The sequence below is a fragment of the Somniosus microcephalus genome, unplaced genomic scaffold, assembly GCF_052327205.1.
Source record: "Somniosus microcephalus isolate GS21.2 unplaced genomic scaffold, FLI_Smic_1.0 unresolved_chr8, whole genome shotgun sequence".
Lineage (NCBI taxonomy): Eukaryota > Metazoa > Chordata > Chondrichthyes > Squaliformes > Somniosidae > Somniosus > Somniosus microcephalus.
Window position 1 is genome coordinate 14,554,878 of NW_028225186.1, and position 24,694 is coordinate 14,579,571.

Genomic DNA, 24,694 nt, shown 5'->3' on the forward strand with positions numbered 1-24,694 from the left:
CAGGTGAGGGGCGGGCTGGGGTGTACTGGTGAGGAGCGGGCTGGGGGGTACAGGTGAGGGTTGGGCTGCGGGTGTACAGGTCAGTGGTGGGCTGGGGTGTACAGGTGAGGGGTGGGATGGGGTTTACAGGTGAGGGTTGGTCTGGGTGTGTACTGGTGGGGGTTGGGCTGGGGGTGTACAGGTGAGGGCTGGGCGGGGCTGTACAGGTGAGGGTTGGGCTGCGGGTGTACAGTTGAGTGGTGGGCTGGGGTGTACAGGAGAGTGCTGGGCTTGGGTGTTCTGGTGAGGGATGGGCTGGGGTGTACAGGTGAGGGTTGTGCTGGGGTGTACATGTGAGGGTTGGGCTGGGGTGTACAGGTGAGTGTTGGGCTGGGGTGTACAGGTGAGGGGTGGGCTGGGGTGTACAGGTGAGGGTTGGGCTGAAGTGTACAGGTGACGGTTGGGCTGGGATATACAGGTGAGTCCTGGGCTGGGGTGTACAGGTGAGGGTTGGGCTGAGGTGTACAGGTGAGGGGTGGGCTGGGGTATACAGTTGAGGTTTGGGCAGTGGTGTACATGTGAGGGGTGGGCTGGGGTATACAGGTGAGTGCTGGGCTGAGGGTGGATAGGTGAGGGTTCAGCTGGGATGTACAGGTGAGGAGTGGGCTGGGGGTGTACAGGTGAGGGTTGGGCTGGGGTGTACAGGTGAAGGGTGGGCTGGGGTGTACAGGTCAGGGTTGGGCTGGTGTGTACAGGTGAGGGTTGGGCTCTGGGTGTACAGGTGAGGGGTGGGCTAGGGATGTACAGGTGAGGGTTGGGCTGGGGTATACAGGTGAGGCCTGGGCTGGGCTTTGCAGGTGAGGGTTGGGCTGGGGTGTACATGTGAGGGCTGGGCTGGGGTATACAGGTGAGGGGTGGGCTGGGGTGTACAGGTGAGTGTTGGGCTGGGGGTATACAGGTGAGTGGTGGGCTGTGGGTATACAGGTGAGGGTTGGGCTGGGGGTTAACAGGTGAGGGTAGGGCTGGGGTGTACAGGTGAGGGGTGGTCTGGGGTGTGCTGGTGGGTGTTGGGCTGGTGTGTACAGGCGAGGGTTGGGCTGGGGGTGTACAGGTGAGGGGTGGGCTGTGGTGTATAGGTGAGGGTTGGGCTGGGAGTGTACAGGTGAGGGGTGGGCTGCGGGTGTACAGGTGAGGGGTGGGCTGGGGTGTACAGGTGAAGGTTGGGCTGGGGGTGTAGAGATTAGGGGTGGGCTGTGGGTGTAAATGTGAGGTCTGGGCTGCAGGTATACAGGTGAGGGTTGGGATGGGGTGTACAGTTGAGGGGCGTACCTAGAATGGATTTTAAAGCTGGTGGGCTGGGGAAGGTCAGGGTGTGGAAACGACTGTTAGCGGAGTTGGACTGTGGGTGGTGTGTGATTCTGGTGGGTCTGTTTGCCATGCAGAGAACTAAACCCACACGCTCTGCACCTCGTTTAAAATAGCTCAAGGTCAGGATTTTCCTATTGATTTTATGTGTTGTACAAAGCGTTAGTTTCGAGTCAGTTAGTGCAGCGTTTGAAGGACAGAAGGTCATTTCCTGAATGCAAATATCGAGTGAGAATAGTGCTGTAAATGGGACCGCCTGACTCCCGCTCACTCCAGCTCACCCAGCACTCTCCAGCCCACTCCAGCTCACTCATAAGAACATAAGAATTCGGAAGAGGAGTAGGGCAGACGGCCCCTCGAGTCTGTTCACCAATTCAATAAGATCATGGCTGATCATCATCACTTTTGCACTCTCCCGCACTCTCCAGCACCCTCACATGCACTCCTGCTCGCCCCCCCGACTCGCCCACTCACTCCCACACTCACTCCCGCTCTCCCGCTCACTCCCACACTCACTCCAGCCCTCCCACTCACTCCCACAATTATTCCAGCTCTCCCACTCACTCCAGCAATCACTCCAGCTCTCCCACTCACTCCCACACTCACTCCAGCTCTCCCGCTCACTCCCCAACTCACTCCAGCTCTCCCGCTCACTCCCACACACACTCCAGCTCTCCCACTCACTCCCACAGTCACTCCAGCTCTCCCGCTCACTCCCCCACTCACTCTAGCTCTCCCGCTCACTCCCACACGCACTCCAGCTCTCCCGCTCTCTCCCGCACTCACTCCATCTCTCCTGCTCACTCCCACACTCACTCCAGCTCCCCCGCACACTCCCACACTCACTCCAGCTCTCCCGCTCACTCCCATACTCACTCCAGCTCTCCCGCTCACTCGCACACTCACTCCAGCTTTCCCGCTCACTCCCACACTCACTCCAGCTCTCCCGCTCACTCCCACACACACTCCAGCTCTCCCGCTCACTTCCACACTCACTCCAGCTCTCCCGCTCACTCCCACACGCACTCCAGCTCTCCCGCCCACTCCCACACTCACTCCAGCTCTCCCGCTCACTCCCGCACACACTCCAGCTCTCCCACCCACTCCCACACTCACTCCAGCTCTCCCGCTCACTCCCTCACTCACTCCAGCACTCCCGCTCACTCCCACACTCACTCCAGCTCTCCCGCTCACTCTGACACTCACTCCAGCTCTCCCGCTCACTCCCACACTCACTCCAGCTCTCTCGTTCACTCCCACACTCACTCCAGCTCTCCCGCTCACTCCCACACTCACTCCAGCTCTCCCGCCCACTCCCACACTCACTCCAGCTCTCCCGCTCACTCCCACACTCACTCCAGCTCTCCCGCCCACTCCCACACTCACTCCAGCTCTCCCATTCATCCCACACACGCTCCAGCTCTCCCACTCACTCCCACACTCACTCAAGCTCTCCCGCCACTCCCACACTGACTCCAGCTCTCCCACTCACTCCTGCACTCACTCCAGCTCTCCCGCTCACTCCCACACACACTCCAGCCCTCCCGCCCACTCCCACACTCACTCCAGCTATCCCGCTCACTCCCACACTCACTCCAGCTCTCCTGCTCACTCCCACTCACTCCAGCTCTCCCGCTCACTCCCACACTCACTCCAGCACTCCCGCTCACTCCCACACTCACTCCAGCTCTCCCGCTCACTCCCACACTCACTTCAGCTCTCCAGCTCACTCCCGCACTCACTCCAGATCTCCTGCTCACTCCCACATTCACTCCAGCTCTCCCGCTCACTCCCGCACTCACTCCAACTCTCCCGCTCACTCCCACACTCACTCCAACACTCCCGCTCACTCCCTCACTCACTCCAGCTCTCCTGCTCACTCCCACACTCACTTCAGCTCTCCCGCTCACTCCCGCACTCACTCCAGCTCTTCCGCTCACTCCCACACTCACTCCAGCTCTCCCGCTCACTCCCACACTCACTCCAGCTCTCCCGCTCACTCACGCACTCACTCCAGCTCTGCCGCTCACTCCCACACTCATTCCAGCTCTCCCGCTCACTCCCGCACCCACTCCAGCTCTCCCGCTCACTCCCATACTCACTCCAGATCTCCCGCCTACTCCCGCACTCACTCCAGCTCTCCCGCTCACTCCCACACTCACTCCAGCTCTCCCGCTCACTCCCGCACTCACTCCAGCTCTCCCGCTCACTCCCACACACACTCCAGCCCTCCCGCTCACTCCCACTGTCACTCAAGCTCTCCCGCTCACTCCCACACTCACTCCAGCTCTCCCGCTCACTACCACACTCATTCCAGCTCTCCCGCTCACTCCCGCACACACTCCAGCACTCCCGCTCACTCCCACACTCACACCCGCTCTCCCACTCACTCCTACTCACTCCAGCTCTCCCACTCACTCCCACACTCACTCCAGCTCTCCCGCTCACTCCCACACTGACTCCAGCTCTCCCGCTCTCTCCCACACTCACTCCCGCTCTCCCACTCACTCCTACTCAATCCATCTCTCCCGCTCACTCCCACACTCACTCCAGCTCTCCCGCTCACTCCCACACTGACTCCAGCAATCCCGCTCACTCCCACACTCACTCCAGCTCTCCCGCTCACTCCCGCACTCACTCCAGCTCTCCCGCTCACTCCCTCACTCAATCCAGCTCTCCTGCTCAATCCCACACTCACTCGAGCTTTCCTGCTCACTCCCACACTCACTCCAGCTTTCCCGCTCACTCCCACATGCACTCCAGCTCTCCCGCTCACTCCCACTCACTCCAGCTCTCCCACTCACTCCCGCACTCCCCCGCTCGCTCCAGCTCTCCCACTCACTCCCACACTCACTCCAGCTCTCCCGCTCACTCCCACACTCACTCCAGCTCTCCCGCTCACTCCTACACTCACTCCAGCTCTCCCTCTCACTCCCACACTCACTCCAGCTCTCCTGCTCACTCCCACTCACTCCAGCTCTCCCGCTCACTCCCGCACTCACTCCAGCTCTCCCGCTCACTCCTACACTCACTCCAGCTCTCCCTCTCACTCCCACACTCACTCCAGCTCTCCCTCTCACTCCCACACTCACTCCAGCTCTCCCGCTCACTCCCCCTCACTCCAGCTCCCCCGCTCACTCCCGCCCTCCCCCGCTCGCTCCAGCTCTCGCTCACTGCCGCACTCCCCCGCTCGCTCCAGCTCTCTCCCATTCTATTGTCATGGGCTCAGTCCTCTGGCGTGGACCCTCCTGACTCACAGGCGATTGAGGGAGACCCACTGTGCCACGACTCGCACTGAGAGGCTCTGAGTTGCTGCATTATTGGAGGAGTTTGTGAAAGAAGCTGATCAATAGAATCATCGCTTTCTGACAGAGGGAAGGTCATTGATGAAGCAGCTAAAACTGATGGGCTGAGGTCTTGAACATGTTGTCGCCTCCGATATCCATGCCCATCTTTCCCGCAACTCCATGTTTGAATCTCCCCAATCAGGTTTCCGCCCCTCCCACAGCACTAAAACGGCCCCACAAAGTCACAAATGGCATCCTCTGTGAGTGGGACCATCGTGCACTGTCCCTCCTTGTCCATCTCAACCGGTCTGCAGCCTTTGAGACGGTTGACCACACTATCCTCCTCCAACGTCTCTCCACTCCCGTCCAGCTGGGTGGGAATGCCACTGTAAGATTCGCAAAATTTGAACATTGTCATATAGGGTGTATTGGCAGAAAAGGCCTTAACTTTAAAGACTGTTTTAAAAGAAGCCCAGAAATGGGGACACACAAAATGGCCGCCAGACCCCGTGACCAGCTTTTTGGGACACTTTAAAATGGTTCCTGCAGTCCCCAGACAGCCTCTGTGGATTCAGGCCACAGTAAGTTCCGGAAGGCCGTTTCAGAGAAAACGAAACCAGACAGAACCACATATATATGGATTGGATGCGGATCCCGTCAGATTGGCCTGTAGATAAAGGCCATCTAAATGTTTACCCAGACAAATGAAAACAGTTTCAAATTCATCGGGGGAACATCAAGAACCGTTAAAGACATCAAGAGGACATTAAAAACAATACAGGGTCATTCCAGACCAGAGATGACCGTTACCGTCCATCCCAAAGTAGTTTAAAACATAATAACTACCCCGCTGTGCCACAAGCCCGCTAAAAGTTGAACAAAGTCTAACCTTGATCTGGAGGGAGATAAAGGCCTCTTTGAGAAGTATATCTGGGGACCCGGAGTAGCAAAGGAAAAAAAGGGAGAACATCGCCAGCCATCGAAAACGCCAACCCTTTACGGTAACCATTGAAGAGCATCAGCTTCATCAGTGCAGAGTTCGAGTGAAGGCGACAGAGGATCGAGGTTTGAGAGGGAGATCAAGTCAACATCTAGCCCCGGGGTAACTGTCGGGATATCATCGGCCAACCCCAGGACGCTGACGAGACAGGAAGAGACCTATATGAAAATGGTCAAATAGTTGATCTCGCCCACACCGACGTCCAGGCCTGGTGACATCCAGCCTGTCCGAGTCCATCACCTCGATGGAGAGAATAGTATGTCACAGCCCGCTGCGTTCCGCTGACCACGTGGAGACAGGACGCCTGAGAGGATCAAAACGCAGACTTCAAAACCTCTATGTTTCTAACTGGGATTGGTGAGCATGTTTCTGGCCCCTCATAATCTGATCTAGATAGGTTTAGGGTGTGGGCATTTAAGGGGTAATTAATTATAAGTTGTTGTCCCTCGATGTTCCGTGTGTTTCTCCATTTCGTGATGACGTTTGTAAAGTACAATATGCCTGTATATATCTTAGTTGCTATTGTATTATGATTTGTTTTTCCCTCCCATGTACCTTGTTGGCTTGCAGTTTGATTTCTTTCTCTGTGCAATAAAATTTTATTTGGTTTCATTAAACCTGGTCTATAGAGTATTCTCTGCATTGTAGTTCCTGCCTTAAATACCAGTGTATAGAATCTAAGGGGGAGTGGGTCGAACTACTCGAAAGTTTACTGTGCAAGAGAGAGAGGCCTCTGGAGAAAGAGAGAGAGATAATTCTGCGATCTAAGAAACCCCTTACACCCGCTCCTGGTTCCACCCTTACCAATCCAATCGTAGCCAGAGAATCTCCTGTAATGGCTTCTCTTCCTGCTCCTGCACCGTCACCTCTGGTGTCCCCCGAGGGTCTATCCTTGGCCCCCTGCTATTTCTCATCTACATGCTGCCCCTCGGAAACATCATCCAAAAACACAGTGTCAGGTTCCACATGTGCGCTGACATCACCACCACCTCTCTCGACCTCTACACTGTCTATGATTTGTCATGTTGACATCCAGTTCTGGATGAGCAGAAATTTCCGCCGATTAAATATTGCGAAGACCAAAGCCACTGTCTTTGGTCCACTCCACAAACGCTTTTCAGTAGCTACTGTCTCCAGCCTTGCCCATGGCCACTGTCTGAGGCTGATCCAGACTGTTCGCAACCTCGGCGTCCTAGTCAATCCGAAGGTGAACTTCCGACCACACCTCTAACATTGCCCGACTCCGCCCCTGCCTCAGCTTATCAGCTGCTGAAACCCTCATCGATGCCTTTGTTACTTCTAGACTCGCCTATTCCAATGCTCTCTTGGCCGGCCTCCCATCTTCCTTACCTAAGGAAGGATATACATGCACTAGAGGGAGTGCAATGAAGGTTCACGAGATTGATTCCTGGGATGACGGGACTGTCGTATGAGAAGAGATTGAGTAGCCTAGGCCTGTATTCTCTTGAATTCAGAAGAATGAGAGGGGATCTCATTGAAGCTTACACAATTATTACAGGGCTTGCTAGGGTGGATGCTGGGAGAATGTTACCCTTGGCTGGGGAATCAAGAACCAGGGGCCACAGCCTCAGGATAAATCATAGGCCATTCAGGACTGAGATGAGAAGAAATTTCTTCACACAGAGGTGAATTTTTGGAATTCTCTACCCCAGAGGGCTGTGGAGGCTCAATTTTTGGTTATAATCAAAAGAGAAGTCGATAGATTTTTGACAAGTAAAGGCATCAAGGGATATGGCGATAGGGTCGGTGAATGGAGTGGAGGCAGAAGATCAGCCATGATCTCATTGAATGGTGGAGCAAGCTCGAGGGGCCGAATGGCCAACTCTTGCTCCTATTTCTTATGTTCTTATGTTCCACCCTCTTTAAACTTGAGCTCTACCAATTTTGTCCGTATCCTGACACACACAAAGTCCCGCTCACCCGCCACCCCCTGCACTCGATGATCTACGTTTCCTCCCAGGCTGGCAATACCTCGATTTTAAAATTCTCATCTTTATGTTAAACTCCCTCTTACCTCCCTATCTCTGTCACCTCCTCCAACCCTCCGACTCTTGCAAACCTCCCCACTCCAGACCTCCCATCATCCCACTATTGGCGGCCATGCTTTCAGCCGACTAGGGCCCACACTCTGGGATCCCCTCCCTAATTCCCTACGGCTCTCCACCACCCGCTCCTCCTCTAAAACCCACCGCTTTCAACCCAGCCTTTTGTCACCCCTCCTAATATCTTCTTCGACTGGGCTCTGGTCTTTTTTGCCTGTTAACTGCCTGGGGTCGTTTCACTGTGTTCAAAGCCGTTCCTGAAATGGAAGTTCCTATTTTGGAGCCGTGGTGATTCTGGGCAGATCACGAAGTGAGGGCTGGTGAGCAGGACATCGGTAAGCAGGACATTATTAACCAGATTAATGGTGAGCGGTTTATGATTGATGCCACTGCTGATGACTCCTTCCATCACTTCACTGTAGATTGGGAGGGGAATGATGGGAGAGTGATTTATCCGTTTCTTTGTGGATTAGACATACCGGGGCAATCAGCCATGTTGTGGGGTAGATGCCATTACTGGGAGTCCCGGCCTGGATTATGGGCTCACCTCTCTGCAGTGGGGACTTGAACGCCCTCCCTTCTGATGCAGAGGAAATAGTGCTGCCCACTGAACCACGGTTGACACTTGAGTGAATTTATTCAACAACGGATGAAGCGGCAAATGACAAGTCTGGATATAACGCACCCGTGTGTCCTTATCATAGAATCATCGAAATTTACAGCACAGAAGGAGGCTATTCGGCCCATCTTGTCCATGCCGGCCGACAAAGAGCAATCCACCCTAATCCCACATTCCAGCTCTTGGTCCATAGCCCTGTAGCTTACGGCACTTCAAGTGCAAATCCAAGTACTTCTTAAATGTGATGAGGGTTTCTGCCTCTACCACCAGGGAGGTTATGCTTGAACTGTATAAAACACTAGTTAGGCTGCAGCTAGAATACTGTGTGCAGTTCTGGTCACCACATTTCAGGAAGGATGTGATTGCACTATAAAGGGTGCGGAGGGGATTTACGAGGATGTTGCCTGGGCTGGGGAATTTTTGATATGCGGAAAGATTGGATAGGCTGGGGTTGTTTTCTTTGGAACAGAGGAGGCTGAAGGGAGACCTAATTGAGCTGCATAAAATTATGTGGGGCCCAGATAGAGTGGACAGGAAGGACCTATTTCCCTTAGCAGAAGGGTCAATAACCAAGGGCATAGATTTAAGGTAATTGGCCGGAGGTTGAGAGGGGAGTTGAGGAGAACCTCTTTCACCCAGAGGGTGGTAGGGTCTGGAACACACTGAGTCACGCATCGTCAGTTCAATCGGTGGGGGAACTCGTTGGATATAGATAGCACAGGCGCCGATCTATTTAAGCACAAAGTGGTGATCGCATTCCTATTTAGGCCATGATTTCTGCATTAAACGGGGCCCATTTGCCGGGGAAATTGGGTTATGACAGACCAAATCCAATTCTTGTTTATACAGTTCACTAATTCTAGTTTATATCAGAAAAATCTTGTGGAAATAATTTTTGCATAAATTGAGATTATGTTAAACAGTGTTGTTGAATTTTAATGGGGGAACAGTTTGTTTGTTTAGTGTCACACATAGCGCCAGGAGATGGTGCAAAAACGTCGCTGAGTGCTCCAATGACACCTGGTGCTGTGTCCAGCACCGCACGCCATATCCCTCAAGCTGACAGCACTGCCACTTAACTCGAGTGCCGGGGACATGGCAATCATGGAGAGCATGACTCCAGTGAATAAGCAACGCCCATTTGAAGCCCGAACTCCCAACGAGAAAGCAACGACAGCTTGAGCTGATGAGCAGCAACAGAAAGCAGGCTCCAGCGACAATATTTAAAGGGATCATCTCCAGTCATTCGTACCTGACAGCGTTTTGCAGGGTGAGTGGCTGTGTGCTACTACCTGCTACTGCCAATGCTTTCCTTAGTTTTTAGTGGACCTGGTCGGACCCGGAGCGGCAACAGGAGCAGAATAAAGTCCGCGGTGTGAGGAGACGTCAGAGCAGAGCCAGAGGGGGAGGAGCACCGAGACTCGAATTCAACAACAAAAAAATAAAAGTCTGACGCCACAGGTAAGCAGGTAAGTGAATGGTGGTGAGTATTTCTTTTCTCTTTGGATGTATTATATTTGGATTTCCAAGAGGCATTCGAAAAGGTGCCACCTAAAGCGTTACTGCATAAAATAAGAGCTCATGGTGTTGGGGTAATATATTAGATTGGACAGAGAATTGGCTTACTAACAGAAAACAGAGAGTCGGGATAAGTGGGTCATTTTCAGGATGGCAATCAGTAACTAGTCGGGTGCCATACGGGGCAGAACTATTCTCAATCTATATTAATGCATTCGATGAAGGAAGCCAGTGTATTGTTGACAAATTACCAGATGATACAAATCAACTGCACTTTCCTGCACTATCCTTATATCCCTTGATACCCTTAATATTCAAAAATCTATCAATCACTGTCTTGAATATGCTCAAAGAATGAACCTCCACAGTCCTCTTGGCTAGAGAATTCCAAACATTTACCACCCTCTGAGTGAAAACATTTATGCTGAACTCATTCCTTGCTGTCTGACCCCTTATTCTGAGACGGTGACCGCTAGTTCTGGACTCCCCAGCTTGTGGAATCTTCCTCCCTGTATCTACCCTGTCAAGTCCTGTAAGAATTTTGTATTGATTCGATGAGATCACCTCTCATTCTTCTAAGCACAAGAGAAAATCGGCCTTGCTCTGCTCAATCTCTTCTCATAGAATAATCCATCCGTCCCAGGAACCAGTCTGGTGAACCTTAGGTGCACTCCCTCTATGGTAAGTATATCCTTCCTGCGGTAAGGAGTCCTAAACTGTACACAATACTCCTGGTGTTGTCACTCCAGGGCCCTATATAATTACAGTAAGTCGACTTTACTCGAATACTCAAATCCTCTTGTAATAAATGTCAACATAGCATTTCCTTTCTTAATTGCTTGCTGAACCTACATGTTAACTTTCGCTCATTCGTGTACAAGGACACCCATGTCCTTCTGAACAACAACTATTCCCAATCTCTCACCATTTCAAAATACTCTGCTTTTCCATTTTTCTACCAAATTGGATAACTTCATATTTCTCCGCATTTTATTCCATTTTCCATCTTATTTAACCTGTCTATATCCCCTTGAACACTCCTTGCATTCTCCTCACAACATATATTTCCAACCAGCTTTAATATCAGCAAAAGTGGATATATTACATTTGGTCCCCTCATCCAAATCATTGATGTAGATTCTGAATAGCTGAGGCCCAAGCTCTGACCCTTGCGTTACCCCGCTAGTTACAACCTGCCAAATGACCCGTTCATTCCTACTCTCTGTTTTCTGTGCTTTCACAAACCCTCCATCCATGGTAATATATTACAGCAATCCCATGAGCACTAATTTTGTTTCATAACCTCTTGTGTGGCACTTTATCGAATGCCTTGTGCAAATCCAAATATGCCACATACACTAGTTCCCCCTTATCTATTCTGCAAGTTACAACCTCAAAAAACATTTAACAGATTCATGAAACACGATTTCACTTTCATAATTCTGTTATCACTCTGCCCAATCCTATTATTATTTTCTAAGTGCACTGTTACCACGTCCTCAGTAATAGAATGTAGCATTTTCCCTACTACTAATGTCAGGCTAACTGGTCTGTAGTACCCCGTTTTCTCTCAACCTCCTTTCTTAAAGAGTGGAGTTACCTTTGCGACCTTCCAATCCACGAGAAACGTTCTTGAATGTATGGTACTTTGGTAAATGACAACCAATGCACCCATTGTCTCTATAGCCAGCTCTTTCAAAACGCTGGGATATAGGCCATCAGGTGCAGAGGATTTATCGCCTTTCAGTCCCATTAATTTCTCCAGGACTATTTTTTTACTGATACAAATTTCTTTGAGTTTCACATCCTCGCCAGTCACTCGGTTTTCCACAATTTCCGGTGAGTTTTTTTTTCCATCTTCTTCCATGAAACAGACACATAGTATTTGATTAATTTCGCTGCCATTTCCTTATTCCCCTTTATAATTTCTCCTCTCTCAGCCTGTAAGGGACCCACGATTACTTTTGCTAATCTTTACATTTTTACATAACTATTGAAGCTTCTGCAGTCTGATTTATGTCACTCGCTAGTTTTCTCTCATATTCTATTTTCCCTTTCTTTATCAATTGCTTTGTCCTGCTTTACTCAGTTCTAAAATCCTCCCAATTGTCAGACTTACTGCTCCTTTTGCAACATTTTTAAGCTGCTTTCTTTGAACTAATGCTTTCTTTAAATTCTCTTGTTATCCACGGTTGGACCACTTTTCCTGTGGGGTATTTAATGCCTTAAAGTAATGATTATTAGTTGTAAATTATATTTTAATTCTATATATGCTAGCCATTTTGCCTGCCAATCAGTCATTCCAATTATCCCTGGCCTGGTCAATTCTCAAACCACCGAAGCTGGCTTTCTTCCAATTGAATATTTTTAGTATAGATTGCTCCCGGTCGTTTTCCATAGCTAATCTAAACCTTCTGCTACTATGATCACTGTTCCCCTACTGACCCTTGCTCCACGTGCTGCACCTTATTCTCCATAACCGGATCAAGCAAAGGCTTCTTCCTCATTGTGCTGGAAACATACTGGTCAAGAAAGTTCTCTTGAAGGCATTTCAGAAATTCTTCCACTTCCCTGCCGTTTACACTATTACGAACCCAGTCTATTTTACGTAACTGAAGTCTTCCATTACTACGCTACATTTCTTGCACCTCTGCAATTTCCCTCCCACGTTGCTCCTCTATATCCTTCCCTATAATTTGTGGCCTGTAGAAAGCAGCTAGGACAGTAATGGCACCTCTATTGTTTCTCAACTCTAGCCATATAGATTCTTTCCTTGACCCCTCCAGGACATCCTCTCTCTCCAGCACTGTAACTTTAGCCTTGTCAAATACTGCCACCCCGCCTCCTTTCTTCCCTTCCCTGGCTTTCCTGAACAACTTATATCCAGAATTATTTAGGGTCTAATCCTGCCCTTTTCTGATCCAGGTCACTGTTTTGGCCATGACATTATATTTCAACGTGGCTATTTGCGCCTGCAGCTCCCCAGCCTTATTTACCACGGTTCAAGCATTTATACACATGCACTATATAGCTATCTTAGGACTTTTTGTATTCTCTCTTGGTCTGACCCCAGCTAATACCGTAGTATTTCTTACTCTAGTGCTATCTGTCTCTCCCCATCCTTGTTTTTCCTTTCTAATGCTACAGTCTGGTGCCTACCCACCTGCCCAATCAGTTTCAACCCTCCCCAACAACGCTAGCAACCGCCCCACCCCCCTGAGGGCATTGATCCCAGGTCTGTTGAGATGCCACCCGTCTGGCCTGTACAGGTCCTACCTCCCCCAGAATCGGCGGTACGAATGTCCCAGGAAAGTGAAGGCCTCCCTCCTGCACCATCTCTCCAGCCACGCATTCATCTGCTCAATCCGCCAATTAGCATATGCACTAACAATTGGCAACAGGAGTAATCAGAAGATTTCAACATTTGAGGTCCTGCTTTTTAATCTCTTCCCTACCTCCCTATAATCAGCTTTCAGGACCTCATCCCTCCTGCTACCTATTTCATTGATACCGATATGGACCACGATATCAGGCTGTTAACCCTACCCACTCAGAATGTTCTGCAGCCGCTCAGCAACATCCTTGGCCATGGCCCCAGCGCGGCATGATACCATGCTGAAATGACGCTTACAGCTACAAGAACGCCGGTCTGTTCCCCTAAATATCGAATCTTCTATTGCTATTGATTTCCCGATCTTCCTCCTCCCCTCGCTCCCCTTCCCAACGCTGTACAGCTCAGCCACCCCTAGTGACATGTATTTGGCTCTGGCTGTGCTCCCTAGAGGACCATTCGCCCTCACCAATACTCAGTATTCGGTTTCTATGTAACATGATCTTGGAGCCGAATGGCCTCCTCCTTTTCTCGTGTAAAAAGCGCGAGCAGATGAATGGCCTCCTACTGTATATGTGGAACAGGCTTAAACGGCTGACTGGCCTCCAACTATTCCAAATGTAACAGACTCGTGAGGACAGCAGGCCAACTCATTTACTTAATATATGAAACTCAGGGGGCTGAATGACCTCCTCCTTTATCCGTAGAGAGGCTGAATGACCTCCTCCCGTTCCTAATGTAACCGAATCTAGCGATTGTTTGGCCTCCTCCTGCTCCTGCGTCACAGAATTGAGGAGTAAAATGGCCAATCCTGTTCCTAATGAAACAGGATCGAGAGGTTGAATGACCTCATCCTGTCCCTAATTTAAAAGGCTCGATGGGCTGAATGCTCTCCTCTTGTTGCTGTGTAACAGGCTCAAGGACCTGAATGGCCTCCTCCTAGTCCTTATGTAACAGGGTCGAGCGGATGAATTATCTCCTCATGTTACTAATCTAAGAGGCCCGACGGGCTGCATGGCCTCCCCCTGTTGGTGTGTAACTGCCTCGAGGGGCTGAGTGGCCTCCTCCTTTTCTTAATGTAACATGTTAGCGGGACTGAATGGCCTCCTCCTATTCCTAATATAACCAGTTCGTGGGACTGAACGGCCTCCTCCTGTGGCTATCTAACAGGCTGCAGTCGCTGAACGCCCAATTCTGTTCCTATGTAACAAGGTTGAAGGGACTGAATGGCCTCCTTCTGTTCCTAATGTACCAGGCTCGAGGGGCTGTATGTCCTCCTCCTGGTCCTGTGTAACAGGCTTGATAAGCTAAAGGGCCTCCTCCTTATCCTAATGTAACAGGCTCGAGGGGCAGAATGGCCTAATCCTGTTTCTAATGTAACGGACTCGAGGGGCTGAATGGCTACTTTTTTATTATTCGTTCCTGGGATGTAGGCATCGCTGGCAAGGCCAGCATTTATTGCCAAACCCTAGTTGCCCTTGAGAAGGTGGTGTGAGCCTCCTTCTTGAAACGCTGTAGTCTGAGTAGTGAAGATACTCCCTAGGGAGGGAGTTCCAGGATTTTGACCCGTTGACTATGAAGGAACAGTGATATACTTCCAAGTCAGTGTAGTGTGTAGCTTGGAGGGGGACTTGGAGGTGATGGTGTTCCCATGCCCCGCGTGCCCTTGTACTTCTTGGTGGTAGATCACAAGTTTGGGAGATGCGGCCAAAGAAACCTTGGCGAGATACTGCAGTGCATCTTGTAGATGGTCCACACTGCAGCAACGGTGCGCCGGTGGTGAAGGGAGGTAATGCTTAGTGTGGAGGATGAGTTGCACATCGGGCAGGCTGCTTTGTCCTGGATGACGCCGAGCTTCTTGAGTGTTGTTGGAGCTGCACTCATCCAGGCAAGTGGAGCGTATTCCATCACACTCCTGACTTGTGCCTTATATAAGATTAAAAGGCTTTGGGGAGTAACAAAGTGAGACACTCGCAGCAGAATACCAACGTCTGATCTGGTCTTTTAGCCGCAGTATTTATGTGGCTGGTCCAGTTAAACTTCTGGTCATGGTGACCCCATAATGTTGCTGGTGGGGGAATTCAGTGATATTAATGTCGGTGCATTGGTCAACTCTGTACCATCGGCCTCTGGAGTGAACATAACAATAAACTGAGTTTAATCAAATTGGATGTTAGAAACAAGTAAGCCCTTCTAATGGGGCCATCCCACTCCATAAGCAGCGGTGGGAAAGTATATGAGAGTGAGGAATGTTCATCCTCCGGGTCAGTCCCTGGCACAGCACATTCGTTCTTCGTTGTCCCGCTTATTACACATTAGCACCTACCTTCCATCTTTTCTCCCTTCCTTCCTGCAGGGTCAAATTTCACCGCCTTCAGATCAGTACATCAGTGCTATTTATCATTGTCCTGTTCGGATTCCCATACCATTGTGAGAGGCTTCTTATGTGTTAATCTGGCATTGTCTGTTACTCCTCCTGACCTGCAGGCAGTCTGCATTAATTGTGGACAAAAACATTTTACATGATGTATCCGGTATGGACATGCAATTATCTGAGGATCCTCATTTGTTCAGATTCCAGATCGTTAAACTGTACATTTTCTGATTATTTCCTTCACCATCTCTTGTATCGAGTTGCTGACTGCCTCTAGAGCAGAGCTGGTGTTTACTTCGACTGCGGGGGAACTTCAGCATTTCTCGATCTGCCACAGCAACAGGTGTGGGCATGGTGATTTCTTGTGACTGTGACTGCACATGTCCTAACCCTTTGGCGTCATTCTCCTGTCTCTTGTACAGTCCTGGAAATGCGCTGTCAGGAAATGCAAGACATCTGAAGGCTTGTCCTGATCTTCAATGATGAGCAGAAATAAAAGAATTGAAGAGATTAATGTTGGGAAATTCCTCAGCCTTGATGTCAAACGCACAGATAGTTCAACAGTACTCTGAGGAAGGGATAAAGTAGAATGGGCGTGGAAAGGGGCTCAACTCTGCAGGTTTCCCATGTACCTGCGGAGTTGGTGCTTCACCATCCCAGGGTAAACTTCTATGATTGGGATGTTTCGTGACCTCATGCTGATCTCTGCGAGGGTGCAGCATTTATCTTATTTCAGGCCAGTGCTGGGTACGTGAAAGTAATGGACAATGAAGGGCTCAGTCAGTCTCAGTCAGATAAAGAGTAAATCTCCCTCTACACTGCCTCAACAAGCACGCCCAGGGCTGCTCCACTAGTTTAGATACAAAGTAAAGCTCCCTCTGCACTGTCCCATCAAACACTCCCAGGCCAGGTACAGCGCAGGTTAGATACAGAGTAAAGCTCCCTCTACACTGTTCCATCAAACACTCACAGGTCAGGTACAGCATGAGTTAGTTACAGAGTAAAGCTCCCTCTGCACAGTCCCATCAAACATTCCCAGTGTAGGTATAGCAAGGGTTAAATAAAGAATTACTCTCCCTCTACACCGTCCCATCACACACTCCCAGAGCAGTTACAGCAGGGGGTTAGATACAGAGTAAAGCTCCCTATACACTGTCTCATCTAACATTTTCAGGTCATGTGCAGTACGGGTTAGATACTGAGTGAAGCTTGCTCTAAATTGCTCTATCAAATAAATCCTAATCAGATACAGAATGTGTGCAATGCAGTACAACCCCAATGAAGCATACCAGCTCAATGGGGCATGGGATGAATAATGAATAACAAACCCTCTACATTTAAATGTCAAGAACTCCCAGATGAGGTAAGGGCTAGCTTTACATACGAGTTAAGCTATATTGAACTTGCCACATCATAGGCCGTGCCTTATGTCATCTTTCGAAGAAGCTTGCAGTAGCTGGTTAGGTACTCCCCTCGGCAAAATCCTGGACTGACTGGAATCTCAGTAAAGTTCCTCACCTTTACAATCATTGCTGATGCTTCGTGTTTTATCCCACCTTTGAAACTGGAGGTCTGGGTCCCAACAGATCTGCTCTGTGAATCAAGCGAATTTTCTCGAGTCCCAGTTGGTGTGCTGATCAATGGAATTCTCTCTCTCCACATTCCTGAGATACTGCTCACTCCAAGAATTGTATAATGCAAAAGTTAATTTTAATTCTACAATCTGTAACTGGAATATCATAGGACTATTTCGTGACTAAGCTTACATTTTATTTGAATATATTTGTAATTAATGATATTTGGTAATCATAGCATGATTGAATTTCAAATTCAGTTGAAGTGTTGGAAAGTTGTTTTCCAAAAGAGTGTCCTGATCTTCAACAAAGGCAATTATAATGGCATGAGTGCAGAACTGGCTACAGTGGACTGGAAAAACAATTTAAATTGTTAGAAATTTGATATGCAGTGGCGGACATTTAAGGAGATATTTCATAACCCTCAACAAAAATATAGTCCAGTGAGAAAGAAATTTTTTAAGAGAAGGGAGCACCATCCGTGGCTAACTAAGGAAGTAAAGGAAGGTAAAAATTTGAAAACCAAGGAGCACAATGTTGCCAAGATTGGTGGGATGTCAGAGGATTGGGAATTTTTAAAAAAAACCAGCAAAGGACAACTCAAAAAATAATAAAGAGAGAGAAGATGTATTATGAGAGTAAGCTGGCAAGAAATATTAAAACAGATAGTACGAGGTTCTACAGGTATATAAAAGGAAGAGAGTAGCTGAGATTGGAATTAATAATGGGGAACTGGGAAATGGCAGGGATTCTGAACAAATATTTTGCATCTGCCTTCAATGTAGAAGACATTAACTACATCCAAATAATGCATAATCAAAGTGCCACTGGAAGTGGGGAACTAAAGGCTATCACTACCTCTAAGGAAATAGTATTCGGACAAATAATGGGACCAAAAGACAACAAGTCCCTTGGGCCAGATGGCCTGCATCCCAGGGTCTTAAAAGAAGTGGCTGCAGAGATAGTGGATGCATTGGTTGCAATATACCAAAATTCCCTGGAATCTGGAGAGGTCCCAGCGGATTGGAAAACCGCTAATGTAGCACCCCTACTTAAGAAAAGAGGGAGACAGAAAGCAGGGAATTATAGACCAGTTAGCCTAACATCTGTCTTTGGGAAAATGCTGGAGTCCTTCATTATGGAAGTAGTAGCAGGGCATTTCGAATAAGATACTGCAGTCAAACAGAGTCAGCATGGTTTTAGGAAAGGGAGATCATGTTTATCAAATTTGCTGGAGTTCTTTGAGAATGTAACAAGTAGGGTGGACAAGAGTGAACCAGTGGATGAGCTGTATTTGGATTTGCAGAAGGCATTCGATAAGGTGCCACATAAAACGTTATTGCATAAGAAAAGAGCTCACGGAGCTGGGGGTAATATATTTGCATGGATAGAGAATTGGCTAACTTACAGAAAGCAGAGAATAGGGATATATGGGTCATTTTCTGGTTGGCAAACTGTAACGAGTGGGATGCCACAAGGATCGGAGCTGGGCCCCAGCTATTTACAAACTACATTAATGAATAGGATAAAGTGATAGCGTGTAATGTAGCCAAGTTTGTGGATGATACAAAAATGGGTGGGACAGCAAGCTGTGCAGAGGACACAAAGAATCTGCAAAGAGGCACAGACTGGCTAGGTGAGTGGGCTAATATTTGGCAGATGGAGTAGAATGTGGGAAAGTGTAAGGTTATCCTCCTTGGCAGGAAAAATAAAAAATTAAACCATTATATAAATAGAGAGTAATTACAAAATGCTACAGTTCAGAGGGAGCTGGGGCTATTTGTGCATGAAACAAAAATAGTTAGCATGCAGGTAGAGAAAGTAATGAAATAAGCAAATGGAATTTTGGACTTTATTTCAAAGGGGTTGGAGTATAAACGCAGGGAAGTCTTGCTACAACTATACAGGGTATTGGTGAGACAGCACCTTGAGTACTTCGTACAGTTTTGGTCTCCTTATTTAAGGAAGGATAGAATTGCATTGGCGGCAGTTCATGATGATGCAGTTGGTTAATTCCAGAGAGGAGGGGTTTGATTTATGAGGAAAGGTTGAGCAGTCTGGGCCTATATACATTGGAATTTAGAAGAACGAAAGGAGATCTTATCGAAACATATAAGCTACTGAGGGGGCACGACAAGGTAGATGCAGAGAGGATATTTCCCCTCATGGGGAAATCTAGAACCCGGGGCCACAGTCTCAGAATAACGGGTCGCCCTTTTAGAACGGAGATGAGGAGGAACATCTTCTCTCAGAGGGTCATACATTTGTGGAATTCTCTGCCCCATAGAGCTGTGGAGGGTGGGTCATGAAATACATTTAAGGTGGAGATAGACAATTTTTTGCAAGATAAGGGAGTGAAGGGTTATGGGGAGCGGTGTGGCAATTGGCTTTGAGCCCTTGATCAACCATGCTCTTATTGAATGGCGGAGCAGGCTCGAGGGGCCAAGTGGCCTATTCCTGCTACTATTGCTTATGTTCTTATGAATTACTTACTGTAATATGACTTGTTCTTTCCTTCCCCCTATTTATATGGACTAAAGTCACTCCCAGTGTCAGCTGCCAACTGCAGCTCCGCCACACTGACATCCCACTGATTGGCCATAACTAGAGGTGGAAACCTGTCTCTAGGTGACATCACACAGGAGGCAGGAGCCAATCACACAGCAGCCAAGATCGAGGTCACAAAGCAGCACAAGCCCCTCCCGCTGGAGATAAGACATGGTCACATGGCCAGCTTCGATTCTGTCTCTGCACTGTCCCACCAAGCATTAACTGGGCAGGCACAGAATGGGTTAGATATGAAGCAACGTTCTCTCTAAACTGGAAGCTGGGATTGTTCTCCTTACATCAGGGAAGTTTAAGGTGCGATTGAACACAAATATTCAAAATGATAATGGGTCTCGAGACAATATGTAAAGCGAAACAATTTCGACTGGCTGCCTTGTCATTACTAAAAGGACACAGATACAAGATAATTGTTAAAAGAAACATTGGGCAAAGAGTAGAACTTTTTGTCACACAGTTCTCTCAGGTGGATATCACAGTTCACACGGCACAATTTCCAAGAAGAGCAGAGAGTTCTCCCCGGTGTTCTGGTCAGTATTTCTCTCTCAATCAACATCACTGAAACAGATGATCAGAAGGTTATCACATTGCTGTTTGTGGGAGCTTGCTTTGCGGAAAATGGCTACTGCGTTTCCGACATTACAACAGTGACTACGCTTCAAAAGCACTTCATTAGCTGAGAAGCGCTTTGGGACGTCCTGAGTTCGAGAAAGGCGCTGTAGAAATGCAAATATTTATTTATTTCTTAATAGTAAATTTCAAAAGGTGAATGAATATACACTTGAACAGCAGACATTTTCAGGGCTATTAGGAAACGTCTTAATTGTTAACTAACATTCAGAACTGAATACGACAGCCTTGAAATAATCTGCTCTGTTGGCTGTGGGATCGTTTGGCTCTCTAGTTTCATCCCTCTGAGCACGAGGTTAGTGGCACATGATACGATGGAGGATATCCTCAGTGAGAAGGCGAGGATTATTTTCCACAAATATTGTACATGTGGCCAGTCCTACCAATATCGCCATGGGCAGATGCATTTGAGATAGGTAGATTGGTGAGGAGGAGGTCAAGCAGGCTATTCTCTCATGTTGGTTCTCTCACCACCTGCCACAATCCCAGTCTGGCAGCTGAAGTTTGGAATTCTCTGTCCCAAAGGGCTGTGGAAGCTGAGTCACTGAGTATATTCAAGGCTGAGATAGATAGACTTGTGGACAATAGAGGAATCAAGTGATATTGGGATTGTGCAGGGATTGGCGCTGAGGTCGAATATTAGCCATGAGCTCATTGAATGGTGGAGCAGGTTCGATGGGCTAATCTTTGACCTCTGCTCCAGTTTCCTGCGCTATCCCACGATGGCTTACTACTGCTCCTAATTCATATTTTCTTATGTTCTGCCCATTTAAGAAAATGTGTTTATTGCGAAATGTATACCCAATTGGCTTGGGGTGGAATAAATCCGAGTAAAGCTTCAGGCAATCCAGCTTTTTCCTTCGTTTATTCCTTGCCTATTTCCATCACTTTTAGTACAATACAGGAAGAGAAACTTATTTATTTCTGCTCTGTCTCGGTATTTTTGGGGCGCGTTTAATATTTCGGCTTCTCTCACGTTCAATGTAAAACTCTGTGCACTATCTTGAACTAGATTATGTTGTAGTCATGTGTATGGTGACAATTGTTCAATTAGTCTGTTTGTTCAATGACTGTAATTAATGCCAGTTTCAATAGTGTTGCATGATGTCACTCGGGGATTTCTCTCTCTGCTAAATAAGTGTCCCCCTTCACTCTGTCACCTCATATGATCAGCGCGCTGTCTCCATCACAGATACCACCAGCGACTCACAGAGACATAATCATGGTTTTGAAAACTTATTTTGGAAGTATGTTCGAAGCATTGCGAATAATGAGAAGAGTTCAGGATATACAGAAGATTTATTACCCCCTCCTCGCTGCGTTTGGTGTTCCTGGTAGGTATCTATGTCCAGATAATAATTCTATAAACCCTGTATTACTGTAATATTATACTTGTTATCTACCTTGTGATACTCAGTTATTAATATTATTATCTGCTATAATTTTTTATGTCTTTAGAAACGTTATGGGTGTTTTTATAAAAATACTTGCACATCCTCCCTGTGCTTGGTGCCTCTGATAATCTGTATACCCAGATATGAATAATGTAAATAATGCTTAACAGTGCTTCTCTCCTTGTCAATCCCCATCCCATCCGGGCTGCTATCAGCAAGATATTCTAAACGTGATTCTAAATTTCTTTATCCATCTCAAGCAAAGAAACTTGACGAGACGCTTAATTTAACGAATTTGAGTCTGCTATCTACACAGAATATTTGTAAGAGATCAGAGGAATGACTTCATGGTTTAGGAGACTTTTCACCTTCTAATCGGTGTGGTTCCTTACACAGAGTCAAATGAACAAATCCTGGCTGATCACATAAACATCTTTTAATGTCTGAAATATCAACTAATCATTCAGTTTCAGTCATTGTGTCCTTTCCCACCATCTCTAGTTCTGCATTAGTGTCACTGCTTCTGCCGGATGGAATAGGATTACAAGGATCATTTACATTCTCACAAAAAGTTCATTCAGTCCGATGGCATTACATTTTTTTTCCAATTTCTGCTTTGAATGTGCAATTGAATCCCATAGTCGTCTCACACAGTTCAGTAGATATCTCAGTGCGAACCAAAGTATACCTCCCTTTCCACTTGCTGTATATTATGATACACGACCCGAGCTGAATGTAACTGAGGTGCTGAGGATAAGACAGTCATTTGATATTTTCTCGTCTAATATGCTGTGCACGAGTTTGGAAACAACAGTTGAAAATATACAACGATACAAGTTTTCCATTTGTTGTTAGATACTTTACAAAAGCATTCAGCGGCACACTTCCTTTTGGATAAGTAATCTGATTTTGATGCTAATAAATGCATTTAGTGGGACTTTACATTGTCAAGTATATAAAATTATTCAAGGTCATGGTCCATTGTTATTTGTGTATCTCAACAAAAATGCATAATACTCAATCTTCAAAGCACTTGTTACAGCCTAGTTCACTTAATAACTACACTGCACTTGTACTTAGTATCTAAGCATCTGAATATTACATCAATGTGTTTTTAAATACAATTATCTGTATATGTTGCATGAGAATTTTGCATTTTCTGAACTTGGATGTGACATTCATTTGGGTTCTAAATATAAAGCAACCGTATTAATCTGCTAAGGAGGAGCAGGAGTCCAAGTAGGTCTTCCCCTCCATAACACTGGGGCACAGAAGCGAATCACAATGCTACAAATGTTGACTGATCCCGGGACAAGAAGGATTCTTATAGGTTCCGGTCCATTTACTCCCGGTTACCTCGTGCAGGGCTTTAAACTAAAAGTAGAACTATCATTTAATCTCTCATTGATTTGAAATCGGTTGCTTTCATGTTGTATTTTCCCCATTTAATTTATTGATTCCACAATGTGTTATCGATTATTCTTAAAGCAAACCCTATATTCAGCTCTAGAGATGATAGAATTAAATTATATTATTGAATGTCGGTAAAGAGTTGTATATTTCCCCCTAGAATTCCATCCAACTTCGGCTTTTGCTCCCAGCCTGATGTATAATTTCCCTTTTTACTCCTTCCTTACAGTTAATTTAATGACGATGGCGATCCTCTCTCGGGGAAAGTGCGGCCTTTCCAAATGTATCACTCGCTACCTGGTGGCCATGGCAGCGGCGGATCTATTGGTCGTTATCTTCGATCTGATATTGAGGCAGATTCCTATCGTTTATCCGAAGCACTTTCATTTCGTGTTGTATATCCCCATGTGTAATATCCACGCCGTACTGCTTTATGCAGCCACAGACTGTTCTGTCTGGTTTACCGTCACTTTCACCTTTGATCGATTTGTGGCCATTTGTTGCCAGAAGCTGAAAAGTAAATATTGCACTGAGAAAACGGCGGCTGTGGTTCTGGGAACAGTGACTTTGCTGAGTTGTTTAAAAGACATTTTCTGGTATTTCATGTATACCGGTAATTATAACCTTTATAATAGTCCGTGGTTTTGCAGTTTAACACGCGAAGTTATGTATTCGCAGGTGTGGACAGCAATCGAACTCCTTCATTATATTCTCACCCCTGGAGTCCCATTTGTTCTGGTTCTGCTGTTCAATGCTTTCACCGTCAGACACATTTTAGTGGCCAGCAGAGCCCGCAGGAGACTCCGGGGTCCCAGCAGTGGGGAGAGTCCCAGAGACCCAGAGATGGAGAGCAGAAGGAAATCCATCGTTTTACTGTTTGTTATCTCTGGGAATTTCATACTGTTATGGGCGTTGTTTATGGTGGATTCTATATGGAACCGGATGTGGAATTTTCTCGGTGATGTTGCATTGTCTCCTGGATTGATGAAAGAAATGGGGTTCATGCTGCAGCTCCTGAGTTGCTGCACAAACACTTGTATTTATGCCGTGACGCAGACTAAGTTCAGAGAGCAGTTCAAGATTGTGGTGAAATATCCCTTCACTCTAATTGGTAAATTCATTAAATAAAGGCAAGAGCTGAAGGATTTTGTGCAATTGAACTGAATTGTTTCTAATATTGTGTTCAATCCAATCTCCCATCAAAACGGACATTCCAGAGTGACCAATAATCTGTTCCATGGAGAGACTGAGTCCCAACTTTAAAATGGGCCGTCGGAATAAGGCATTTGTGTACGATCTAATGGGACTTATCGGAGGTAAGTGTACTAGTACATACTGAGGGAACATCCGGTAAACACTTACAATCTCAAAGACCATCCCGTAAACACTTACTTTCTCCGGGACAATCCGGTATAAACTTAGATTCCCAAGGATAATTGAGAAATACTTACATTCCCAGGGATCATTCAGTAAACACTTTTGTTCCCCGGGATGATCCGGTAAACAATTACATTCCCAGAGACTATCCATTAATCATTTACATTACCAGTGGCCATCCGGTAAACACTTACATTCCTGGAGACTC

General features: G+C 47.3%; 1 protein-coding gene across 1 annotated transcript; it reads left to right on the top strand.

Moving 5' to 3' along the window:
* Positions 1-23,394: 23,394 nt before the first annotated feature.
* LOC147085527 (putative G protein-coupled receptor 139) lies at positions 23,395-24,269 on the top strand. The gene has a single exon (XM_085979106.1). It carries the CDS (start codon positions 23,416-23,418, stop codon positions 24,235-24,237), a length of 822 nt encoding a protein of 273 aa, XP_085835232.1. The 5' UTR covers positions 23,395-23,415; the 3' UTR covers positions 24,238-24,269.
* The last annotated feature ends 425 nt before the right edge of the window (positions 24,270-24,694 follow it).